Source organism: Triturus cristatus, chromosome 2_1, assembly GCF_964204655.1.
Source record: "Triturus cristatus chromosome 2_1, aTriCri1.1, whole genome shotgun sequence".
In the NCBI taxonomy this organism is placed as follows: Eukaryota; Metazoa; Chordata; class Amphibia; order Caudata; family Salamandridae; genus Triturus; species Triturus cristatus.
In genome coordinates, this window is record NC_140581.1 from 1,193,388,369 (window position 1) to 1,193,413,258 (window position 24,890).

General features: G+C 46.0%; 1 protein-coding gene across 4 annotated transcripts in view; it reads left to right on the forward strand.

Annotated features, from left to right (window-relative positions):
- The window catches only part of HOOK3 (hook microtubule tethering protein 3), a 1,476,018-nt gene that overhangs the window by 278,785 nt on the left and 1,172,343 nt on the right, over positions 1-24,890 (forward strand). For all 4 annotated transcript variants that reach the window (XM_085636641.1, XM_085636638.1, XM_085636639.1 and 1 more), the window contains exon 4: positions 18,503-18,553. Coding sequence is in view for 3 of the 4 variants with exons in the window: in XM_085636638.1 (XP_085492764.1) it covers positions 18,503-18,553 (51 nt within the window). In the remaining variant the exon portion in view is untranslated. The remainder of the gene's footprint in view (positions 1-18,502; positions 18,554-24,890) is intronic.

Sequence of the window (24,890 nt, forward strand, 5' to 3'; positions counted from 1 at the left end):
CCACGATGGCAATGAAGTGCCATTTTTGGTGGTCTACATTATCTACAGACACTGCGGCCTACGTAGCAGGGTGTGCCATATGCACGCAAGGGAAGTCTCAGCACCAACGCCCGAGCGGACTGCTCCAACCTATTCCAATCCCTCCGGCTCCGTGGCACACTCTGTCTATGGATTTTATAGTGGATATGCCCCCCAGTAGGGGAATGACTACCATCCTGGTCGTCATAGACCACTTGACTAAGATGGGCCATTTTATTGCCATGGAGAAACTCCCTTCAGCGGCGGGCCTAGCCCAGCAGTTCTTACAATATATCGTACGGAGCCATGGAATCCCAGCGGTTCTCATTACTGACAGGGGAACGCAGTTCACGTCGCGTTTCTGGAAGGCCTTGTGTCAAGTCATGAAGGTGGACGCCCGTCCCTCCACTAGCTACCACCCTCAAACAGACGGCAAGACGGAGAGGCTAAACCAGACATTGGAGCAATACCTCGGGTGCTTTACGTTGCTCCACGAAGAGGAATGGAGTACGCTGCTATGGATGGCGGAATTCGCCTACAATAATGCCCAACACACATCGCTGGGATGCTCCCCCTTCTTCTGTTTAACAGGATATCATCCAAACATGTTGCCCTTTGAATGGCCTGCACAAACCAAACACCCTTCTATCCAAGAACATCACTCGCACCTGAAAAAGGTATTACAGACGGCAAAGAAACAACTGGAAACAGCGCAAGAAAGAGACAAACACTACGCGAACAAAAGAAGAACCCCTGAGCCGGCCTACAAAGTAGGAGACAAAGTGTGGTTAGATACAAGACACCTACGAATAAAGGGGAACACACGCCTGAAACCAAAATACGTGGGCCCATACCCCATTGTAAAAGTGGTGAACCCTGTAGCCATGAAACTGACACTCCCGCCCACATGGCACATACACCCAGTGTTCCACGTCTCTCTGCTAAGACAGTGTCTCCCTCTCACTAGACTCCCCCCAAAACCTCAGCCCCTAATTGTAGATAGCGGGGAAGAGTGCGAAGTTAAAGGGGTACTAGATTCCAGATACATCAGAGGGAGGCTACACTACTTGATCGATTGGAAGGGTTATGGACCCGAAGAGAGGTCCTGGGAACCTCTGGCCAATTTGCATTGCCCTGTATTGCTTCGCCGCTTCCACGCGGCTCATCCTACAAAACCCGGAGGCCCGTCGAGACGCCGGCCCTTACCGGGGGGTTCTGTCAGGCTTCGACGTTGAGCTGGCGTTTGTTGCGACTGCGACGCTCCAAGCGTCGCTAGGGAGGTGGTGGGTATGAAACTACAATAACCATCACCCCTAGCGAACGCACAAACGCACTTCCGGAGGCAGTCCAAAAGCCTCGTGCACGGAAGGCCAGGGGCTTGTCAATCAAGTCACACCTGGCGTTCGGCGAGGTAACGGACCTCGCGTGACCTATTCCCCGTGTTTCCTTTTCTTCGTGAGCCAGGACCTGGCTCTACCCCGCGGATTCCGGCAAGGACGGCCTTCGCGCTCGAGCGCGCTCTGCCGGGACCCTTGACACTGGGTGAAACTTAGCGGCGCTTCATCCCGGGAATTACTGAAGCGCGCCTTTCCCGTGGCCCCGCAGCGACTAGAGACCTGGCCTGAGTCTCTACCCGCATCGGGAACTGCCTATCTCCCTCCAGACCTTCCCCCCCGCTTGGAGCCGACTGAAAGGCTCAGAGAGCGCCCGGACGACGCTGCAGCCGTGAGCTCATCCTGTGTGCTGTTCCTGTGCTTGGAGCCGTTTGAAAGGCTCGGAGAGCGGCCCCGCCTCCACTACGTGGTGACCACGACTGGGAAGGACTCCTTCCACCTCCTCTCCTGTGCCAGCTGGGTCGTGAGTACCTCTGTACGGCGTGAGACTGCATGGGCGATACAGAGAACAGTCTGAGTGAGTGTGCTGGGGATATCACCCCCTCTGTAATTGTGTTACACCTTGAGGTGAGGGTAAGGGGTTCTGTGGCTCAATCTGTCCCTTCTCTCTCAACATGAGTGGGTGTCCTGAGTGCAGGTTCCGTGTAGTCGCCGCGGCCCTTCCCCTGTTATCCTTCTTCCCTCCTTTTCCCCTGGGGTGGTGTTGCTTATAGAGGGTTTCTGGAGTCCTCGTAGGTAATACCGTTCTTGGGGAGAGAGGACTCTAGCGTCGTGGATCGCTCCTGCTGTATCCGGCTTCTAAGGTTAGTGAGCATCCGGGTTGCCTGCTGACAGACCTCCGCTAGGGCTCACCAGTCGAGACCCAAGGGACCGCGGGAGACAGCAATTTGAAATGCGTAAAGATGAGCCCACGGGTCGCCGGAGTGGGCTGGAGCGTCGTCCTTTGGCACAAGTAATGCTGAGAGGTTGGCTCAATAATGGGCCAAAGCACAACTTCCCCACTGGTCGGGGTCGTGTGCTGTGCAAGAGGTGGCCGGTGTCATGGGGTATTGGGGATCTCGGCAACCACGGGGTCCACGCTGCTGAGCTTTGCTGTGCACACTCACTGGCCTCTGGGATGCTTGGAAACCCACCTCGGGGTAGGCAGAACTCTTCGATGTCCGTAGGAGCAGCGGAGTTCCAACCGGGTCACTTGCCAAGCAGGGGGTAACTCCTTTACCCCAAGGGAGATTTCTTCATTCAGCTGTGCGGCAGCAAGTCGAAGGTTCAAGTCTTTGAAGTCCAAGATTAATCTGAGGCTCTGGGGACCCTGCACCCACCTTTATCCAGAGATTAGGGGAGTGTCTGCATCAGAGCCCACCAATGAGAGTTCAGGCGGCAAAGTGTTTTCCCGCCTGGGCAGGGGACAGGATGCCCCTGAACCGGTTTGAGGCGGTGTATGCAGAAGTAGGCACTGGAGAAGCCTATTTGCAAGTTTGAAAGACATCCTATGGTGCACCCACCCAGTTCCAATCCACATAGTCTGTCTGGGGAGGTGGGAACACCTCCCTGCAACAAGATCCCTATTGTCCAGCTGCCGTGGCTGGAGTTCTGCCCAGCAACAGGCAGCCAGAGTCGTGTGGGTGGCGGGTAGCATCCATTTTGTACTACGTGTGCACTTTTAAATTGGTGTCTAAAATCTGCCGCTTTTACCATATCGCCCCTCTAGCAGGGGGGAATCATGCCCTCACTCCCATGGCTGGATTGGGGGTATGATTCCACAATGTTTGACACCAAACATGACATGGTTCTGTGCAGACACTCTCGTTATCACGCTCTCGCGATTACTTATAATGCGGTTAAGAGTATATGGTATGGCTGCACTACAAAAACCCAGCAATAGTTTTAACGAAGGTTGCAGAGGGGCCCTACTCAGGTAGGGGTTCCCCCTCACACATATCTCAGCACACTGCCTTGTAGGATTAGCAAGGCCTGCCTTAGGGGTGACCTATGAGGATATATGTGTTGTATTAAGTGAGATACAGGGTACCTGTATCCCTGCAAGGGGGTGCAAGCACCACCTTACCCAGACTACAGTAGTGGTCTGGTGGTGTCAGTTTGTATGGCTGTCCCAAGGGTGGCACAATAAGTGCTGCAGCCCCTGGTAGCCCTCTGAGGGTCCCATGCCCTGGGTACCTAGGGTACCATCTACAAGGGGCTGATAGGGTGTCCTCAGTATCCAATTGGTATGTACCTAGGGTACTCACATCAGTTTAGAGAGGAAGTAGATAGGCTGGGGTCCTGGATAGCAGGGCCACAGCCTGGCTAGAGTCAGAAAGCAGTCAAAAACATCAGCAAAAAGTTGGGGGCAACTATGCAGTCGATGCCACTCTCCTACATTTATCATATGGGAGTAAAAATAGGTTAAAATTCAGACAAGATAACCATGGCTATATGCTTATGCCCTTGATTATAGACCTTGTCGGTTCTACACTATTTTTTCTTTTTAGTAATTTGCTACAGGTGAGGAATTCGCTTTATCCATGTGGCTTTTACCGAACATGTTCCAATGCATAACTTTTCTCTTGGTTTCCCTGTCCTGCCATTACCACCATTTCTTGAAACAATCAATCACTACAAGGAGATAAAGCTTCCCTCCATATCCTTTGTAGGCACATGTTTGAGGCATGTGTGGCTGTAGATACACATGCTTTGCATACTTCTGCCATCTACTGTTGTATGCAAGTTGTTTTTTTCAGATGAAGACTTTCGAGTCAGGATGTCGAGTAACTCCTTCTCTTGCTGATAATTAACATGGGCATTGACTCGATTGTCAGATTGTTTTCTTTCCTCTGTGTGGTTCAGATATGTGTGCCTGCACTACAGGTTGTGACTGTTATGGTGCTCTTTTCGGTTCACGCTCACCCTCACTAATATTGTTTTCGATCGCATATTCCAACTTGCATATTGAGAAATCCAAAACTTTAGTGCTCGGATGACTTCCCGTTTTTGCCCAACTGCCAAGCAAATTACCCCCAGACCAACCTTGATCCGGTCTGTAACCTGTGTTTATCACTGGAAAACAGGGAGGAGGGTTGCAAGGCCAGTCATTCTTTCTGCTTTAAAAAAGACTCTTCGAGACCATCGGGCACTTCGATGCGAGATGCAATGGAGCAGTATCGAAGACACTCACATCATCTTCGGACATCAGAATGTTGAGGAAGAGGAGGAAGAAATGCCCGGACCATCCACGACAGAAAAAGAGGTGTTCTCCATTGAAGGCAGTTCTGGCTTCGAGCTCGAAATGGAGGTGCAGGACATTTTGCCAGCTTAACAATCCGTGAGTATGTTAGCCCCAGTTCCTCAGCCCCGTCTTGTCACATGTAAGACATTCGGTTCCTGCTGAACAAAAGGTCCTTGGACCACAACTGCTTTCGGGCCATGGTCGCACCGAAAGACTGACTCTGATGCCCCGCCCTTGGTCCCGGTTCCAAAACAGCCGAAGCCATCAACATCGTTCACCTCGGTGCCGGCCAGCTCCATTTTCGGTTCCAACGAGACCTTCCGTGCTGAAATAAACACTCCGCGGCTCCAAAATCTTCAAAACCGGCTCCGAATTCTGATCCTGGAAAGACAGTAGATCCTATTCTTCTCAAGTAATAAGAGGAACTGGCGCTCGTTAAAATCAAATACACATCCCGCACCATACAGGGCGTTTTTTGCTAAACTTTTGGTTCTGGCTCCACCGCCATTGAAGAGACCACTCTCCTTCGAAGAGGCTATTGATATTCGGGTCCTGGCCAAACAGAAGAAGAAGGCGGACAAGGCCACCGGTAATTTGCCACTTCCGCCACCATCTCCACCTCCACTACTACCAACACTTCCACTCCCCAACCCCTGCCCCCTCCACATCCAGCTCACTGATGGAGAACCCTTGAATAAAACACCTCAAGGGTCTCCATATTCTGACATAGGTGGACATGGGGCAGGGGATAATACTTTTGATACACCACTACCCCCAACCGACCCCTAGGAAGCCTATGAAAAAGACCCTAAAGGGGACACTGACCCAGATCTATATCCTGCTTGTCCGTCTCCTACTTATTGTTAGAGAAGCTATTTTTCATTAGATCGAGCTACACAAGGAACCTCTAGAAGAGGATTTCCTTTTTGAAACAATCTCTTCCCCACATTGGGCCACTCAATACCTCCCTATGCTTAAGGTACATTGTGACATGCTGATGACCTCTTTAAAGACCCTGCTCGAGCCAGTATCATCACGCCTAGGGTGGATACAAAATATAAAGCTTCTGCATGCGACCCCATTTACGTCAGGGGACAGATTCCTCCTGACTCGCTTGTTAACGCTCGAAAGCGAGCAAATTCCCAAGCTGCCAGTGATGCACCACCTCCTGACAAGGAAAGTAAACTCATTGATGCCTCTGGTAAAAGGGTTGCAGCTCCATCCGCCAACCATTGGTGTATTGCCAAATCAATGTGTGACCATGCCCACTGGGATTAAAGGGAGGAACTCCTCCATTATCTCCCAGATGAGCATAAGAAAAAAAAATGAGTCCGGATCTTGTATCAAAAGCAAAGCTCATTTCAAGCTCATCTATCCACTGTGCCTTAGATTTATCAGATACCACTGCTAGGGGGATTAATATCAATATCTTGTTGTGGTGCCATTCCTGGTGCCGCATATCTAGCTTGAAGCCAGAGTCTATTAAAGTCCCTTTCGACAAAGAACATCTTTTCGGTCCCCAGGTTGACCTGGCCCTAGAAAAAAATGAAAAAGGATACAGAGACTGCCAAGTCTATGGATGCACTTAAAACACCTAGTCCTCGTGGCTCCTTTTCCTGCCCCACCTATCGAGCAGGTTTAAAAATCACCTCTTCAGATGCCTCTACCTCGTACCAACGTGGCCGGGGTCACAACTCCTCTCCCTGAGGTTACTATAGACTCTCCTGTAGTGACAACAATGCCAAAGGTAGAGGAAACTGTGCATCCCCACGTGAATACCAGGACGGGTTCCCTAAGCAAGCGCCGGGAAACCCACTGCGGGTAGCTGTGCGCTATATAAGCTCAACTACATTTACATTTACATGCCGCACCCAACACCAAACAATGACTTCCTTTTACCTCCTTCCACACATTTAACACCTATTGGAGGTACATATCAAAGGAGCTATAGAACCCATCCCTCCTCAACATCTGGGATCAAGTGTACACTCCCTGTACTTCTAATCCCCAAAAAGAATGGTTCTTTAAGACCAGTCTTAGATCTACAGCCCTTAAATCGTTCCATTCTGTCGGAGCATTTCCATATGGTCACTCTCCAAGATGTGATCCCACTTCTCCAGCAAAGCGACTTTCTGTCAGCCCTAGACTTAAAGGACACATACTTTCACATTCCTATACATCGCAAATTCCTCATATTTGTGATAGCAGGCAAACATTACTAATTCCAAGTCCTCCCATTCGGGGTGACTGCTGCACCTCGAGTATCCATCAAATGCCTACCAGTGGTAGCAGCACATTTACGTAGATAAACTATCCATGTCTTCCTGTATTTCGACGACTGGCATATCAAAGCCAGCACTCTTCCTCTGTGCCAGCAATACACTCAAAATACCATAGACCAGCTCCATTGACCTAGGCTTCACCATCAATGTTCAGAAATCTCAAAACAGAATGCCTCCTCATCGCTCCTCCTAATCCCACTCCCAAGGTTGACCTCTTGATAAAGCATTTAACAACCTTCAACTGTTCTCCTCACATTATTGATTCCGCTAAATCCCTTGGAATTACATTAGACAAACACTTGAATATGCAGAATCAGATCAGTAATGCCACCAAAGGAGCTAATTACCAGGTGAGTATTCTTAGGAAACTTAAACCCTTCCTACCACTGGACGAATTTAAGCTGGCGGTCCAAGCTCCTGTGTTGCCTAGATTGGACTTCGGAAGTTCCACCCTAAGCGGTCTTTCTAAATGCAATCTGGCCCAGCTAAGGGCCTCTCTTATTGCTGCTGCTAGATCGATATCCGGTACACAAATAAATAATCACATATCTCCAGCCCTAAAGATCTGAAATTGCTCCCGTACGAGGCAAAAATAGAGCTAAAGCCTGCTTGCATGACTCATAAAGCCCTACATTTGAAGACCTTCTCGAACAAAAGCTTGAGTTATCAGGGAATGCAGATCTTCACGAAATTCAAGCTCACTGCTACTGAAACCACAGATGTTTTACAACGAGAACGAGCTACAGAGCATTCTCGGGTATCGCCCCGAAGATATGGAACTCTCTGCAACCGGATGTCCGCCGAATCTCTTCTAATTTCTCTTTCAAAAAAGAAGTGAAAACTCTTCTAATGAACAAGTTTTTGCCCTAAGATAATCACCTTATGTTCCTTGGAGAGCACATTGTCTTATTGTTAATATACCTGCCTATGATTATGATGCTCTGTATGACTACTACTTTGATGTTCAACCATAGATATTAGTTTTACCATGCTACTCTCATATGTGAGGAGTGTCTGTTCTTACAATTGTATCCTGCCTGCCCTCAAATGAAAAGCGCTCTGATACCCGCTAGAGTCATGTTCGCGCTGTACAAAACATTGTAAATAAAAAAAAAAATAACAACTGTTACCCTGGCTGAAAACAGTCCGGGGCTGTTCTTATACCCTTGTGGTAATCAACAAAATTGTCGTTGGGTCTAGCGCAAGATATGCTGTCAATTATTTGCTCCCACGCACTATATGTTGGCAGAAAAATCCATTTGCAATGTTGTGGTGTTTTGTATTTTTTCCACACAATGTTATTCATTAGTGCAGTACAATGTGCATTTTGTACTGCAAATGTGCACATGGATGCGTTTAAATGTCTATAATCTAAGACCAGACTATATGAATTTTCTGGTTTCATTATGGGAAACAAGAGATTATTCATAGGTGAGGTGCAATTTCTCTATCACACCCTGGTATTCAAGTTGATCTAGGATCTCCCTGACCTGTTTCTTTGCTTCATGTTTAATTGGGTATTGTATCTGTGGTTGAGGAATTGATTTAGGTGGGATGTCCTGATGAGGTGACTCATCATCCCACCCAACATGATTGCTGTAAAGTGCAGGAGCTAATGCTAACTCACACTCCTGGGCGCATGCATTTTAAACTGTTTTTGGCACAAGGTCAAAAAAAGAAGGTAAAATAACTTCTTTCCCCCATTGGGCAATCTATTACGAAATCAGGTGGCCAATCTTTTTCGGCCAAAAGAATATCATAACCATATGTCAAGTTCTCCCAAAAGATTCCCTTTACTTGCCTGGGTATGTCCCCCTCCATTTGGAGCGTTATTTCGTATAAACAATCTGGGACACTTAACCATGTATCAGGTGTTTCAACCGTAATCTACTCATTAAGCGCTACTACCCCCAGATAATCCATCAGGTTCTGGCGATCTGTTGTGACTTATGCTGCGCTGTCCAGCATCGTCACTGCCCATTCCCCGTTCAAAAGCAGAGTCCTCAGTAGCCTGGGCATTTCTAATTTTAATCCAGCTACCTTTTTCTTTTTAAATTGAGGCTTAGAAGTCTTTTGTTTATCTTCTTGTTTAATGATGTAGTTCGATGTGCGATGTGTCTCCCTCTTAGGCTTGACTTGCTCTGTGACCACCAGTCTCTCTCCGAACGTTTTTTGGATGACTCCTGAAAGGATCAAGACTAACGTGTATCAGTATCAGGCTTTCTAATATTGTCACGGTTTCTCAAATTGTATTTTCTCTCGGTGTGCTCCTTTTGAGGAGACCAACCCTGTGACTGTTTTGTTTTGTTTATTTTTTTTATTTATTATCCCATTTCTTCTTTGAAGAATCGAGTGCTTACAGAGTTATCCTTTTCAGAATTGCTCTTAACTATTGGTTTTCCAGATCTGGCTCCCAGATTACCTCTGCCAACCTGAAGCACATGTATCTTCGATAATCTTAGTTAATTATCACTTCTGCTGTGCAGGAGTGAATTCCCTCAGGCGTTGGCGTATAGCCAGTGCTGCTGCCTCCCCTTTTATGTCACTCAACATAGTGGCTGATACCTGGGCAATTTTGCCCATCAGTTTCATCCCCAGATGTAAGGCAGGCTCTGCCCCCTACTCATTCTGAATCAGTTTCAGTACATTTGGTATGACTGCTATTGAAGGGGTACCATGTGTTGTGGTATATTTGGCAGCGGAGATTGCACCCCAAGTAAGACAAATCTCTATTGGGGGAGCCATTCCCATTTGCAAGCAAATTGTCAGTATTCTGTGTTTTTCCCGAGGAACCATATGGGGAAAAACAGCTTCAAGCTGTGCTGTTTTTTGTGCTATCCAGAATGGAATTTCCTCCTTGCTGGTGGAAATATTTCCCATAACGGCGTTCAGTGTATGTGGGCTAATACCTCTAATAGCCATATGTTGTTATGTTCCCTGAGCAGCCCTTGCAGGTTAAACTGTTAATGTTCTCATTATGTATTGTATAAGATTTCTGTAAATTTTTACTAAATCTCTGTAGAGTGTACGCATTCCTGCTGCTGATAAAACAACAATGTCGGGATGCGGTGTGTATGAAGATTAAGACCGCCCAGGTCGCTCCTTCTCTGATTTGACCAAGTCTCACGTGTTCTGTGGTATGGGGTAGGGCGCCTTTAAACCTATTAATGTGCTCTTGGTAAGTTAACAGGACTTCTAAATCCACGTTTCGGAAATACTCATCAGGTGGTTCACCTTCAATGTATTAATGAAATAACCGTGTGTGTGCATCTGCGGGCGGGACTTTAATCCAAGAATAGAATACCTCTGTTCTGAATGCTTCGTATGCCTCAACCACAAGGTAACATCTCCACCCGTTGCCGGGAGGCCATGTTGTAATAATGTCATGGTAACTACCTGCTTGCAATTTTCCGAAATATTTTGGGCCGCTACCTGCTCTTCATCGTCTTCAGCTTGTTCGGTCATTGTCAGAGGAGAAGTATTTAACTAAATTTTTAGAGAGATAAGGTATGCACCAAGCTTGAAAAACCTACAGCCAATACATAGCGAATACGTACTCGGCTGAGGCGGATTTGTTTCCCCTTCCCATTTTTGACATCTCCGGTTTAAATGTGAGTTGTGGGTCTCTGAGAAAGCATGACTGACCTACTACGATTGACTGTTAAATAAGAACCCAACCAATGTTGGCAGCATCATGTTGTGTAGTTCCTACCAATCCGTAGGATCTGCACATTGTTTGGACAACAAAAGCGAAGTGCTTGGTGTCTAGAATGACGCCGGATTGGTTGGCTTAGAGACCATCTACCTCAGTGTCACCGTAAGCCCCCTTAACCTATCAGGGAGTGAATGGTTTTCTGGCAACCACTGAACATGACCGCCCTCATCCCTCGGGCATCGTGGAAACTGAACAGAACCTTTTGCTCAGTCACTCGTGCTCACTTATTCTCAGAGAAATATAGGGAGAATACACAGTGGGGCGTTTCCAATAATAATTATTCAACCATCTTTATTCTTGCATAAAATACGTGTGCTGCAATGATTAGTAGACAGAAGCAGATAAACATGATTACAAGCACAAAAAGCGAAGATATAGTTCTACTGTGGTGCAGAAACAAGGTGTATAGGCTTATTAAAACAAGGCTGTAATCTAGCGTACTCTCACGATGCGAACCCTACTCTAAGTGTACCTAGAATGTGTGTAGGTGTAAAGCCAGAATACCCCTAAGGGACGAACCTACCCTATTACCAGATGGGGTAGAGTGAAGGACCCCGTCTTGGTCATGTACTGGACACCCCCCACGATATGTCAGAACACTGCCTGGTAATTTCTCAGCATGCAAGGTCCTCTATCAGTGGAAGTGCTTCCTCTGCAATCTATTGTGATGCTCATCTTTTATAATAGAAAGCAATCTTGCAATGTGCTTTTAGTTTAGTGATGTTATGGATATGTAGATAGCCCTGTCGCTCTGTGGAGGAAGAAAGTGATGACATTTGTACATAGTGTGAAACAAGGCCTTGTACATGGTGTTCAGAGCGTTGTGATAATGTTGTGCGAAGCTAGATGTGGAAACAAGTTTAGTTTCAGAGAAACAAATCCAACATTGTCATGCATACAAATATGTGCAAAAGTTCACAGCTGAAAATGTTATTTGTGAGGACAATGTAAGAAATAAGCTGCTTCACTACATGGGCCTAACTTAAGAATATAACAAAGAAGGGTGACGGGACGGAGTTATACTTTAGGATTACGTCCCATATGTTTTGCCTTGAAAGATACCTGCACCTCTGTGATCCACCTCCTGTGTAGCACTGGTTATCTCAAAGGTTTTCCCCCACAGTCATGCCTTCCCCGTGACCAACGAGCCTGCGCTAAACTTAACCAACTCTTGATAGTATACAAGAAATATTCCAGGTGGTTTCTCCTCTTCTGTCTCATGTCAGGCAATGTTGATCGACTATCATTCATCCTTCAGAGCTATACCAGAGAAAATACAAGACCTAGGTAGAGATGCAAAACTATTGTTTGGGCAGAAATGCCTCTATCCAGAATGTCTCTAGAGACTATATCGGGTAGTATTCCAAGCAAAGTTTGGAAATAATCAGTGCGTACAGTTCCCATGTGCACAAGAGGGAAGGAGTTTTTCCTATCTTTCGGGTGTGACAGCATTCACAAATGGACCAAGCTACGGTTGTCAGTGAAATCAAAGAGTATGTACCTGTCCCTGGTGTTGCCAAAACCCAGTCCCTCTATCCCAGAGTCCATGATACTGTTCTATTCCTCCCAGTCATCAACTTTAACCTATCCGTCTTCTAAAGGACTCGAGATAGTCAACACAGAAATCCTTCTTTTCCACCTTCAGATGCCTAAATGGAAGCCCCTTTTCTACAAGTTTAACAAAAATATATTTCCTTCCCGGGTCCTTCCAAGTCTTCCCAATGTGAAGTGGGAGCATGCTTCTTGAGAGGATAGCCGCACCGTCTTTTTTCGGAAGGATGTCACAATTTTGTTGGTGGGTGACAGTTTTATTGCACACACAGAGCATCTTTTTCCATCCAGTCCTCCTGCAGTGTGTCTGATTTAACGGAAGAGGGGGGAGGAGTTCCAGTGAGTTCCATAGATAAGGACACCATTTGGGGGTTTGAAGAGTCGTGTAATTCAATGCCCCGCCAATCGGTCCCCAGGTTAATAGTAATAACATAAAACATTCAATGAAGCACACAAGAGTTCCATTTGCTGGGGTATTGACTCACCCCCCAACTCTTAGCCTCTAAGGCAGGATCCCATAGAGGAATGACCTCAAAACAGCCAGGCATACCCTCTCAACACAGTGCAAAACGCACACCCACACAAAGACACTACCAATATCGAAGAAAAGAGCAATAGAATGCATAAAGACTACGATATCAAGAGACCATGGTATATCTCTATCCAAGTCCCTGGTAGCTGCTCTATCGGTGATCATCAACATAAGCGCTGGTTTCAGGGCGTCCTTCTAGAATTAATATCCCATTTTTGAGATGGGGTCATAGAGCCAAGAATTCCTTGTTTCACAGCAGTCTCTTGTTTGAAGCCTTCTATTTGTGAAACAGAAATAGCCCTTTATTTATTTTGGCACTAGAGATGACCTGCTGAGCCTGCTAGTGTAAGAGTAAGCATGTCGTGAAGGGTTCGGGGACATTGGGCCTAGGTACTTGGTGGGAGCATGGTCTGTTGGCCCTCTGAAACTCCAGCAGGGATTTCAACTCAACCTGCAGGAGATCGGGATGTAACATTGATGTGAATGTCAACATGGCTGCTTGCTCTAGCCTTTAAACCTTAAATTGTTGTGCCTCCTCCTGTCCTCCATGGCCACCAGTTTCCTATTGATGTGTCATCATTCTTGCCCCCACTCTGGACTGTCATGGATAGTGTGCATTCTGTCTCCAGTTTGTAGCATCCAGTCTGGACTGAAATGTCACCTACTCTTTTCTCATGGTTTTCACCTTAGCGGTTTCTAAGGTGCTATATTCCCCCTCAGTGCACAACATGTATGGTGTGAATTCATGCATCAAGGAGTTCAATGTGATCTCCACCATGTACGATATAGGATCGTTTATGTAGTTGGACTTATTTTGCAACCTTGCAACATCTTCTGAGAACTACTTTTGCAGAGGATAGTGGAGGGAAAAGCAGCATATCATGTTCGTGTTGGGTGCTCTTGGAACCTAAACCTCCTGTGGGCCACAGTTATTCCCCTCAGGGTGTTGGCAGATTCCAAATTTAAGCAATTTTCCCATTTCACCTGACATGCATGCATGTATTGTCTGTGTTTTCACCTCTCTCTCCCAGCCCAGCAAGCGAGTGAGGATTTAGCCTAGGAGATAAAAGGAGTTGTATCCTGCACAACAAATTTATACTGGCATTGCCTAGTGCCAAAAGTTAGAGTGGAGTGTCCACGCACCTCCCTTGCTGGCTAGGTGGTCCTTATGCCAGAATTATATACTAGAATGGCCACTTTCCTCCAAAAGTATATCCAAGACCCCAAAAAGTGTATAGACAGGTCCTCTAGGTCCTGTCAGGACAAGTTATTGGATGCCATAGGTCCCCATACAAACATTTTGGAGCTGGTGGAGGAGGCCAAGTCTTCTGGTATGGCGAGCTCCCCAGAATCACTATCTGGTTGGGCGCAACGCACAGTCATTTTCTTGCTGAGGGCTAATTGTGCCTTATTGGCAGAGAGGCGCCGATCCCTTCTTAACTAAAGTGGACCCCAAATTAAGGGATTTGGACATGACCAAGGTAGGCGCAGCTTTTCGGGAAGCCTTTCATTAAAGAGTTAGACAAATTTGTTGCCACATTTACATCTCTCGACAATTAAGAAAATCTTCCACCCTCGAATGTTTGTGGCGGCTGGCTGTGAAAAGGGCGCTAGGCTGGCCGTTACTACACCCAAGGCTCCCCCCAGGCTAAAGGCTTAAGCAAAGGACAGGACCAGTCCCGCTCTGGGGGAATTCTTTCCCGACAGAAGCTGTAACCACAGAGGTATAATTCCAGTCTGCCCAAACAGGTGAATGCCTCCCTTTTTCCCAACTTAAGGTGTGAGGTCATTTGGCTCTGTTCTTGTACAGTTGGAAGGCTACTACCTCCGATGCATGGATACTTCAAACCATACAAGGTTTCTAAATAGAATTTTACTGTTCTCCCGTCCAGCCTTCGCACCCATGTCTGCTAGGTTTTTCAGAGAACCAGGCCACCTTGATGGATCAGGAAGTGGCGGATCTGCTTTGGAAGAAAGTGATTTTCCTCACCTTTACCTGGGTGGGTTTCTCAGCAATCTCTTTCTGGTGGAGAAGCAGGATGAGGGCTAGAAGCCTGTACTCAATCTCAGGGAGTTCAGTGGATGGCTAGTGTATTGCCACTTTAAGATGGAGAGCATACACCTCTTGCGCTGTCTTCTGAGACCACACGACTAGATGGTTTAATTAACGGCCTCCATTTTTCCCCTGCACCTCCAATTCCTCCATTTGAGGTGGCGAGAACAGGTTTACGAGTTCTGCAATTTACCTTTCGGTTTCTCTTCAGGCCCTTGGTGCTTCACCAAAGTGTTGAAACCAGTCATAGAGAATCTCAGGGCCCAGGGTTATCACCTTATTATCTATCTGGACAATCTCACTCTAATGGACCAGTGTCTGGTCACACTGTTGCAACAACTGCTGACAACTTTTCACCTGTTTGGGAGTTGGGGTTTATCATCAACGAGAAGTTGCTTCTGGTCTCTTCCAAACAGACCACCTTTCTGGGGTTTGTGGTCCACTCCGCAGACAAAACGGAGTCGCCCGTCTCAGGAGATAGCAAAAATATGGCGGAAGCTCTGGAAGACACTGTTCAGACCCGCAACCCCGTTGCGACAGATTGCAAAAGTGGTAGGTCTCGTAACCTCCTCGAACCAAGCTATCTTCCTGGGCCCACTGCATTATAGGACCCTGCAGCGGCTCAACGTCTCCCATCTCCGCAGGGGCCTCCAGTACTCAGAACATGTTACACTGATGGAGGAAGTCTAGAACAAAATGCGTTGGCGATTGGTGCTCATGGAAGCCTGGAACGGGCATGCCTTTTTCTCATCACGGACCTGGATTTTGTCATTGTCTGACTCCAGCAAGTCTAGATGGGGCGCTGGCTGCGGGGACTCATTTACTGGCGGAAAATGGTCCTCTGAAGAGCAGTCACTACACATAAATTGTCTAGAGCTCATGGCGGGCTCCTTCGCTGTCCAGTGCTTGAGCAAGGAAAAGGTGACTTGTTGTGTTCCTCTCAAAATGGACAACCTTTCGGCAGTACGATACATCAGTCATCTAGGGGTTACCAGATCAAAACTCCTGGTGAATCTGACCAAATAGTTGTGGGCCTTTTGCCTGTCCAAAATGTGTAGGTGACAGCAGAATCTCTCCCAGGAGCCTCCAACAGGTTAGCAGACTGGTGCTCAAGAGAATGGTCGGACATTAGCCTGTGGCAACTAGCCCTGAGGGTCTTCAGGAAGTTGGAGGAATGCTGGGGCCCGTTCACAGTGGACCTTTTTGCTTCTTGGCTGGACCATCAAGTGGCCAGATATTTCAGTTGGAAGCAGGACCCGCTGGCGGCGGACACTTTCCTACAGAATTGGTCGGCGGAGAAGGGGTACAGGTTTCGTCCATTTGCTATGATCAATCACCTCTCGAGATAGGTGCGACGTCAACAGGCTGCTATGGTCCTGATCACTCCGTATTGGAGATCTCAAGTCTGGTTTCCAGTTCTTCTGTAACTTTCCTGGGATTCTCCAATCCTCTACCCCACACACCAGATCTCCTTCAGAATCCTCTGGGCAACTATCACCTGCTTATTCTGCATGGGAGGATACCTCACATGGCGGTGCGGATTACAGGGAACACTGGTGAATACTTGGGCTTTCACAAGAGGCTGAAAGTATGTCGGACACAGCCTGGGCAGATGGAACCACAAAGAGTTGCAAGTCTGCATGGTCCAAATGGGTTCATTGGTGTCTTCAACCAGGTGAGGATCCCCTTGTGTGCGAAGTTGTCCTTGTCATAAACATCTTGGCCTCATTGGCTTCATGGGCCTGGCGTATCGAACAATTAATTTGTATTGAAGAGCCATTTCAGCAGGTCATTTGCCAATTCAAGGTGAACGTCGGGGAACACCCGCTGGTGTGCAACCTGATGAAAGGGATCCATTTGGCACTGCAGTATTGATCCTTGTGGATTGTGTTAATCACCAGAAATTGTGGAACATACTTGAGTCCATGGGGGTGGAATTGCCACTTACTAATTTCTTAAAACAGTCTTACTTAGATGCGCGGGCAAGGGTCCGCTATGGGAAAACAGGTGAAATTAAACACTTTTCTGGTTAGGAAGGGGGTAAGGCAGGGGTGAGGGCTTGCGCCCCTCCTTTTCACCCTCTATATAAATAGCTTGGGTGCCACCTTATCGAGGCAATGTCAGGACTAACCTAGCATTGGCAAGCGGACAATAGGAGCATTGTTATAGGCTGATGATGCTGTTCTTTTATCTCGGACACCAATTGGTCTGCAGAAAATCATCTCAAGCTTTGTTTCCTATATGTCAAGTCTTGACCTTAACGTAAACATCTCCAAAACATTTACCATAAAATGTAGCAAGTACAATGTTAAGTGTTGTGACACCTTCATAAACCATAGCAAACTTGAATTTGCTAATCATTTCTCATATCTGGGAATTGTTTTTGAAAAAAGGGGATCATGGGTCAAAGCCATTAATTCTGGAAAACTGTTATTTGGCAAAGCCATAGGAGCCCTGATAAACTTCGCCAGGAAGGTAGAAAAGCGTCCCATTAACGACCTGTTGACTATTTATAAAACCAAATGCATTTCAATTGCAATGTATGGAGCTGGCAAATGAGGCTATGCTAATATAGAGCCCCTACAGCAGGTTGAGAACAAGTTTTTAAAATATCTTTTAGACGTTCCGAAGAGCACAGCCACGTATATTTGTCACGCCAAATTGGGACTGACATACCTGTCCGACCTCATTAAAATCCAGCCAGTTTTATAATGGCATAAGGTCTGGACCGGGACTGCAACAGGTCTCAATCGGGACGTGATAAATGACTGTCTGATCCTACAACAGGCACATTGCATTCCCTGGCTTGCATACGTCAAAAACTTTTATGAATGATTTAGGTTGCCCGAGTATTTTGTTAATTCCGCCAGCCTGATCACGGTCACAATGAGGGAACTAAAGCTATTATGCATTAACCATCTGGAGATGATTAGTTTTTCCTCTAATATTATGAAACCATCCGTCAGAGCTAACTAATTGCTCTTGACGCAACTGGGAATACAACCCTACCTAATAAAAACAGGAACCTATGACAGGCTGCTATTGACTCGCCTTCCGTTAGGCAATTTTCACAACATGGTCACATTCCCCACGGTAAACGGATGGTCATGCTCCCTATGCCCTTTCGCTTGTGACGATATATCTGCACAGTCTACAATCCATATTATTTTTTTCTGCAAGTTTTATACTTCAATTAGGAAAAGATGGATTCTGCCTATTTTAAAAGTGCTAGGACCGAGACAATGTTGTCCTGTTTTCATCAAGTTACAATTTTTAGATGATGACATTTTTATGGATCACATAGCCAGTTATTTGAAAGGGGTGGTTCGATACAGGAAAACCATGCAAGGCCCCTCCTTCTCTTAAATGTTCATGAATTTTTATATATGACTTGGTTGTGTACGTCAATTAGTTTCTGTACGAAGTGTAACTGATGTTTTTAATGTGTTGTTAAATTTACTTGTATGAATTGATGTATCTTTGCTTTTAGTGTATTGTGCTTTTATGATTTAAGCTTTTTAAATCGAATAAAGCGTATTTTGATTTGATTTGACTCCTCATATCACTTTACGAAAAAGAAAAAACTCTTGCGTTGAGGGATGTCTCACTTCTGCAGTCTTCCCCAAACAAAAAAGCAGTTTGTTGCAGTAACTGAAATGTGGAGCAGTGATTAATACAAGTTATAATTACAAAAGTAATTACATACTTTTTGACTTTTTTATATCTGCCAACAGATCAGCAATTTAAAGAAAATCTTGAAAGGAATCCTAGATTACAACCATGAGGTAAGATTTATTTGTGTGCCATTACCAGTGTGCACTTTTGGTTAATGTTGTACTGTAGTATCTTGCATACTCTTGTGTAATGCTGTTCATAAGATCTTGTCAGTTGTAGCGGTCCGAGTAATGTGTGCTAGATATGCATGGCTGTTATTGTTGCCTTTCTTTTAAAATTTTATTTGAGCAGTTTACAGAGCTAACATTTTGTTAAATAAGGTTGGATTTATTTTATTTGTTACAATATTGCTGTAGGTACTTGAGCTTTGGTTGTAAAGTTCTGAAGTGAAGGAAGGGGTTAAGCTTAAATATAGCGAGGGCTTCATGTACTGGTTTCCTTCGGCTGTAGCCTCATTAACAGGTAACAGTGCATAGCTCATAATGTGCTGTTCCACTAACGTGACAAAAAAGGTAAAAGTAATGTGATTGAAATTTTACATTAAAACTTAAGAATTTTCCATGGGAAACTACTCTTCCAAGAGTGGCAGTAAGCAATAACATATTTCTATAAAAAAATTAATGTTTCAGAGCATTGTACTATGGAAAAAGCTAGCCATCCAAATAATGTGCCTTGAGAATATGTTCGCACCAGAATTAGCAATGGTGAACTAATGAGTTTCTAGGCTTTTAACGGCTGGCAAACAAAGTTCAGTTCATAAATCATAAGTCTCTTAAACAGTAGATACAACACACTATAGAATGCCTTCTATTAAATACACACCAAAATGTAAAACCATTACAAATCTTGTCAAGGCACAGGTAATGTCCATAAATTGCATTGAGAATAGAAATTTTCACAACCAGCAGTTTTGAGATTATATTATACTTTCAAAGGTTTGGCTTTAATAACAAGAGTTGTAGCTCCACCAAATAAAGCCAGTCTATAACAATTTAAATATTGGGGAAGACAACAATTGCATATCCCATTCAGATTCCTGAAGGAGTTTATGACTAACATATATGTATACAAAGGGTGTTGTTTTCCCCTGAAGTTTAATATCGTGCTACACATATATTGATTAGGAGGGCAGTATAGATATTGAAATAATGTGTAGTTGTCCCATGACTCTTTCAAATCGGGCAAGCCAACAATTTATTAAAGTGTTGGAGGGTCATATTATGTGTGTAAATATTATTTGTTCATCTCGATTTCCACTAGTTGACCAGCTGTATAGAATTAAAGGAACATTTCAACCCCCACCATTCTGGAACAAATAGTCTTTTAAGCTGCTCCAACAGCCCTGAAAGCTTTAATAAACTTGGAAAACCTGATTCGCCCCCAAGAATTATAGGTGTTTTGAAATTAGTAAAATAAACTTTTTTAGTACATTATTGCCTCATTGATGAGTCAGAGACTTCTAGATCTAAAATAATCTTGTATGGATGAGAAATGGCTAAAAAAGTTGAACCTGTAATCTTTTAAGCTTCTCTGACAGTCACAAATGCTTTAATGAACTTGAAAACCAAAATCCTTCCAACGACTCCACCCACCCAAACAAAAAATATCCAGGCGGAGGAGGGGGGTGATGTTTGAAACTAGTAAAATAAAAGATTAAACCATGTTTAAATACATTATTTCCTCCTTGATGAGTCCGACTTCTAGATAAAACAAAAATCATCTTCTAAGTGAGGCTGAACGATAGCTAAGGAAAGTTAAACAGACTTCATGAATCATTTTTAACTTATGGGAAAGGAAGGATTTCTATAGAAACTGAATGAATCTTTTTCATTAACCTGAAAGAAAGTTTGAAGTCACACTAGTACAGAACGCAAACATCCTCTGTTAATATATTCAGCAGCTTGTTCTGTTTGAAGCGTGGGCTGTGAAAAATGCCATAAGGTTTGTATGACTTACACACTAGCTTTATCAGCGTAGAAATGTTTGCATGTCATAAGAGACTATTTAATATATTTACTTTGTTCTGTGTAGTTCATAACTGTGCAAATAACTATAATCCTTGTACACTGGGGGTTTTTAGTTTAGGTTTAACCCAAGCTTGATTTTCCTCTATGCAAAGATACCAGGCTCATAATAAGTGCACAAAAAGTCTCCCTAACATGAGACCAGATGCTTCACTTATGGGTAAAATGTCTTTTAGCCTTCTTCCCGGAGAAAATGTTTTGAAAGCCTTAGCGCCTCTGGAAGACTGGACTGCTGTAATTTATTTTTGCCTCTGGCATAACCGTTCTAATATGTCTGGTGATAATAAATATTTTCTGATCTGTGTCTTTTTTTAAAAATTCCAGCCACACAAAATTATGGTTTACATTGAAAGTTTGGATGTGCTATGATGTGAAGACATTTTTGTTTAAACTGTTTGTATTAAAGATCAAACTTCACAACCAGCATTGGTTCTTATTGCATTATGTTAAAAATTAAGCCATTCTGACCTCCAAGAACAGAGGAAATACTGTACTCTCTGATCTCCCAGAAGCCAGTAAAGCTATTCTTCACGCTTTGACTTGGCTAATGGCCAAGTAAAAAATGTTCTTTGAGCCCATGATATTTTGTTTGCTTCCTTTTAATGCCAGAATCCTCTTGAAAGTTGGTTCAGTGATCTAAACAGGACTCCACCTAAGTAAATGCCTTGGGGTTATAATGCCTTTTCAAACACAAGTGCATAGCTATTCCAAGGCATTCAACGTTTTCTAAGGAGATAGGTACTAGAACTGACCTAAAAAATCTGAAGTTATCAAACCAAATGGCCTAGGTTTCTCCTTGTATAAAGTAATATATTTGGAATCATTGATAACATGAATGAAGGCTCTGGTCTCCAACAGAAGAAACTCGATAATTCATTAAGCGAGCCGCCCAAAAATAAATTTTGAGATTAAAAGGGCAGGCAAACTGACAATCCTTAGAAATATCTGTGGATTATATAATTATTGGCTGGAGTTGTTTGTGCTTGGAGTTTGACTATGGTGTCTGTTAGAAATACTCCACTCCCACACCGGGAAGGGTGGTGGTAACGGGGTCTCTCCAGACATACACAGTGGTAGCTTGGCTCGAGTGGTCAGGAATCAGGCACCGTGCTAAGCATACGACATACCCATACTATAACCATGCGTGCATCCGTTCCAAAAACGACTCTACACCGTAAAAATTATGAAAATATCTTTCTTTATCTTCTTTTTCTCTTAGTTGCTGATTAAATAAATAATAACACAATCACAATCTACAAGGCTTTCTGAATAGTGCAGGTCAAATAAATACTGTCTTAATGATTCAATAGATAGGGGTGATCATAAATAATAAAGGCATAAATATAAGTGCATTACATACAGGCAATTAAATATTCTGAGGCAATAAATACTGCAAACCAATAAATATTGTGCGACAATAAATACTGTGGAACAATAAATACAGTGAAGCAATAAATAAGTTAAATACAATAAATACAGTGCTCTCAATAAATAATTAAAAGCTGACAGTGACACTTATAGAATCAGATCACATTTGAGATTACTATGGGCTGATTTGGCCCAGGCACAGCTTGGGGTTAGGTGGATGGCTTGAGGGTGTCTACTCCCTGGCTTGGACAAGGCTGAGGCCTAAACTGAGGTAGATCAAGGGGGGAATACTAAAGACCTGGCTCTCTCACTCTACACAACCCCTCCGAATTAGTCTCAGCTCACCCCTGGCACAATCCAGCTGGTTCCAGCACCTCTCTAGCCCCTAGGGTAGTCTCTCAGGATTCCACAGGGCCTTAGGCGCCCTCTATTCCACTTACTGCCCTTTTTCTGAAGCTCCGACGCCGCTGGAGTCGTGTCGACGCCGTGAGGCGGTTCCGGTTCGATGTCGGCGACCTCGGCACAATGTCAGTTCTTGACGACGCCGGTAGGCGGTTCCGGATCGATGTCGGCGGCCTCGGCTCGATCTCGACCTCCGATTCGATGACGTCGGGCAGTCTTGGCTCGATGTCGACTTCGGGCGGCTCCGGTCCGATGGCGACCTCAGGTTCGATGACGTCGGCCGGCCTTGGCTCGATGTCGACTTCCGGCGGCTCCGGAGTGCGATCTCCACTCCCGACCTCCGGCACGCTTCACCTCGGTCTCCGGCGACTCCGGAGGGCGGACTTCACTCCCCCGTCGACGCCGCTCACTCGACCTCGGGTGACTTCCTCCTCGACCTCTGGTACTCTCTACGACCTCCGTCGGTGCCCTCTCTCGACCTCTCTCGACCTCTGGCGGCTCCGGGTACGACGTCTGCTTTTCCAGTCAGCGCCGCTTCTCCACCTCGGGCTCCGGGTCTCTAGGCTTCTCGACGTCGGTCTCCAGGAAAACCAATAATCAGGTCAGGACTTTGCTGTTCTTTGCTTCTAAGGCCTGTTCCTGCTGTCCAGGTCCTTAAGATGGTTTTTCTTGCTTCTTCCCACACAGGGCTCCAGGCTGGGCTCAGTCAGTAGGGACTAGTATCAAGGGTGGGTTTATGGACCCCACTCCAGGCACAAGTTTCCACCCCTGCTGCCTCACTCCTTCCTCCTTCAGGTTTCTGCTGCTCTCTCTTCACCAGTCAGGTGCCAACTGCCAGCTCCAACTGCCAACTCTCTGTCTTAGCTTCCCAACATTCTAAACCGCCTCCAACTGTCACAGGGCTCCAGAATGTTGCAGAAGGTTCTAGTAGGTTCCAGTGGGTGCTGGTGATGTCACAGGTGGCCACCATTTTGTGCTCCAGGCCCTCAGACAGAAGTTCCAGGGGTAGATAAAATGGCTCCCTGAATCTGCATCAATACTAAAAAGTCTGGTGGTTCCCAAAAAGGAAAAATACTAACAGGGCTTGAGGCAAAAGTGGGACAAAATAAATAATGGAGCTGACAGGTCTAACACGCGTCCCCCCCAGCTGAAAGTGGGGAGAGCTACCCAACCCCTTGGGAGTTCTCCTCACTAAGGCGGAAATACCTTGAGAGACCGTCTGCATTGGCGTGGTCCACTCCAGGCCGATGTTCCACCTGAAAGTCCATTCCCTGTAGGGAAATAGACCACCTCAACAACTTGGGATTCTCCCCCTTCATCTGCATCAGCCAACGAAGGGGTCTGTGGTCGGTCTGAACCAGGAAGTGCGAGCCAAACAGGTATGGCCGCAACTTCTTCAGAGCCCATACCACTGCAAAGGCTTCACGCTCTATTGCACTCCACTTCTGTTCCCTGGGAAGTAGTCTCCGGGATAGGAACACCACGGGTTGATCCAGACCCTCTTCATTGAGTTGCGATAACACTGCCCCAATGCCATGTTCTGATGCATCCGTCTGGACAATGAACTCCTTGGAAAAGTCTGGGGCCCTTAAGACCGGGGCCTCGCACATGGCTTTCTTCAGTCTCACAAAGGCCTGCTGACAAGCCTCCGTCCAGACTACCCGTCGAGGTTGTTTCTTGGACGTGAGCTCTGTGAGGGGGGCCACAATGGTACCGTATCCCTTCACGAAGCGGCGGTAGTATCCCGTGAGGCCCAGAAAAGCTCGGACCTCAGTCTGTGTCTTGGAGGGTTCCCAGGCCATGATAGCCTCGATCTTCGCCTGGAGGGGTTGCACCGCTCCCCTACCCACCAAGTGTCCAAGGTACACCACCGACCCCTGCCCGATCTGGCACTTGCTGGCCTTGATCGTCAATCCAGCTTGTCTCAGGGCCTGGAGAACAGCTTGCAGGTGACGCAAGTGATCCTCCCAGCTGTTACTGAAGACGGCTATGTCATCCAGATAAGCAGCAGAGAAACTCTCCATTCCGGTGAGGATCTGGTTTACCAGGCGCTGAAACGTGGCAGGTGCGTTCTTGAGCCCAAAGGGCATCACACAGAACTGGTAGTGGCCATTGGGCGTGGAGAAGGCTGACCTTTCCCTTGCTCCATCAGTCAAAGAGATCTGCCAGTACCCAGAAGTAAGGTCAAAGGTACTTAGATATTGGGCAGCTCCCAGCCGGTCAATCAATTCATCCGCCCTAGGGATCGGATGAGCATCAGTTTTGGTCACTGAATTCAGTCCCCGGTAGTTCACACAGAACCTCAGTTCCGGTTGGGCACCCGGTGGTGCAGCTTTTGGCACTAGTACCACCGGACTGGACCAGGGGCTGCTAGAAGGTTCGATCACTCCTAGCTCCAGCATCTTAGTGACTTCACTGTGAATGCTGGCCTTCACCTTGTCTGACATCCGGTAGATCTTGGACTTCACAGGTGGGCTGTCTCCTGTGTCCACGTCATGGACGCACAGGTGAGTCCTACCCGGGACAAGGGAGAACAACGAAGAGTACTGCCCCAGGACCTGGCGGCAGTCCTCCCGCTGTTCAGGAGTTAGAGATGGGGAGAGAATCACTCCCTCCACCGACCCATCCTTCTCTTGAGACGCAAACAAATCAG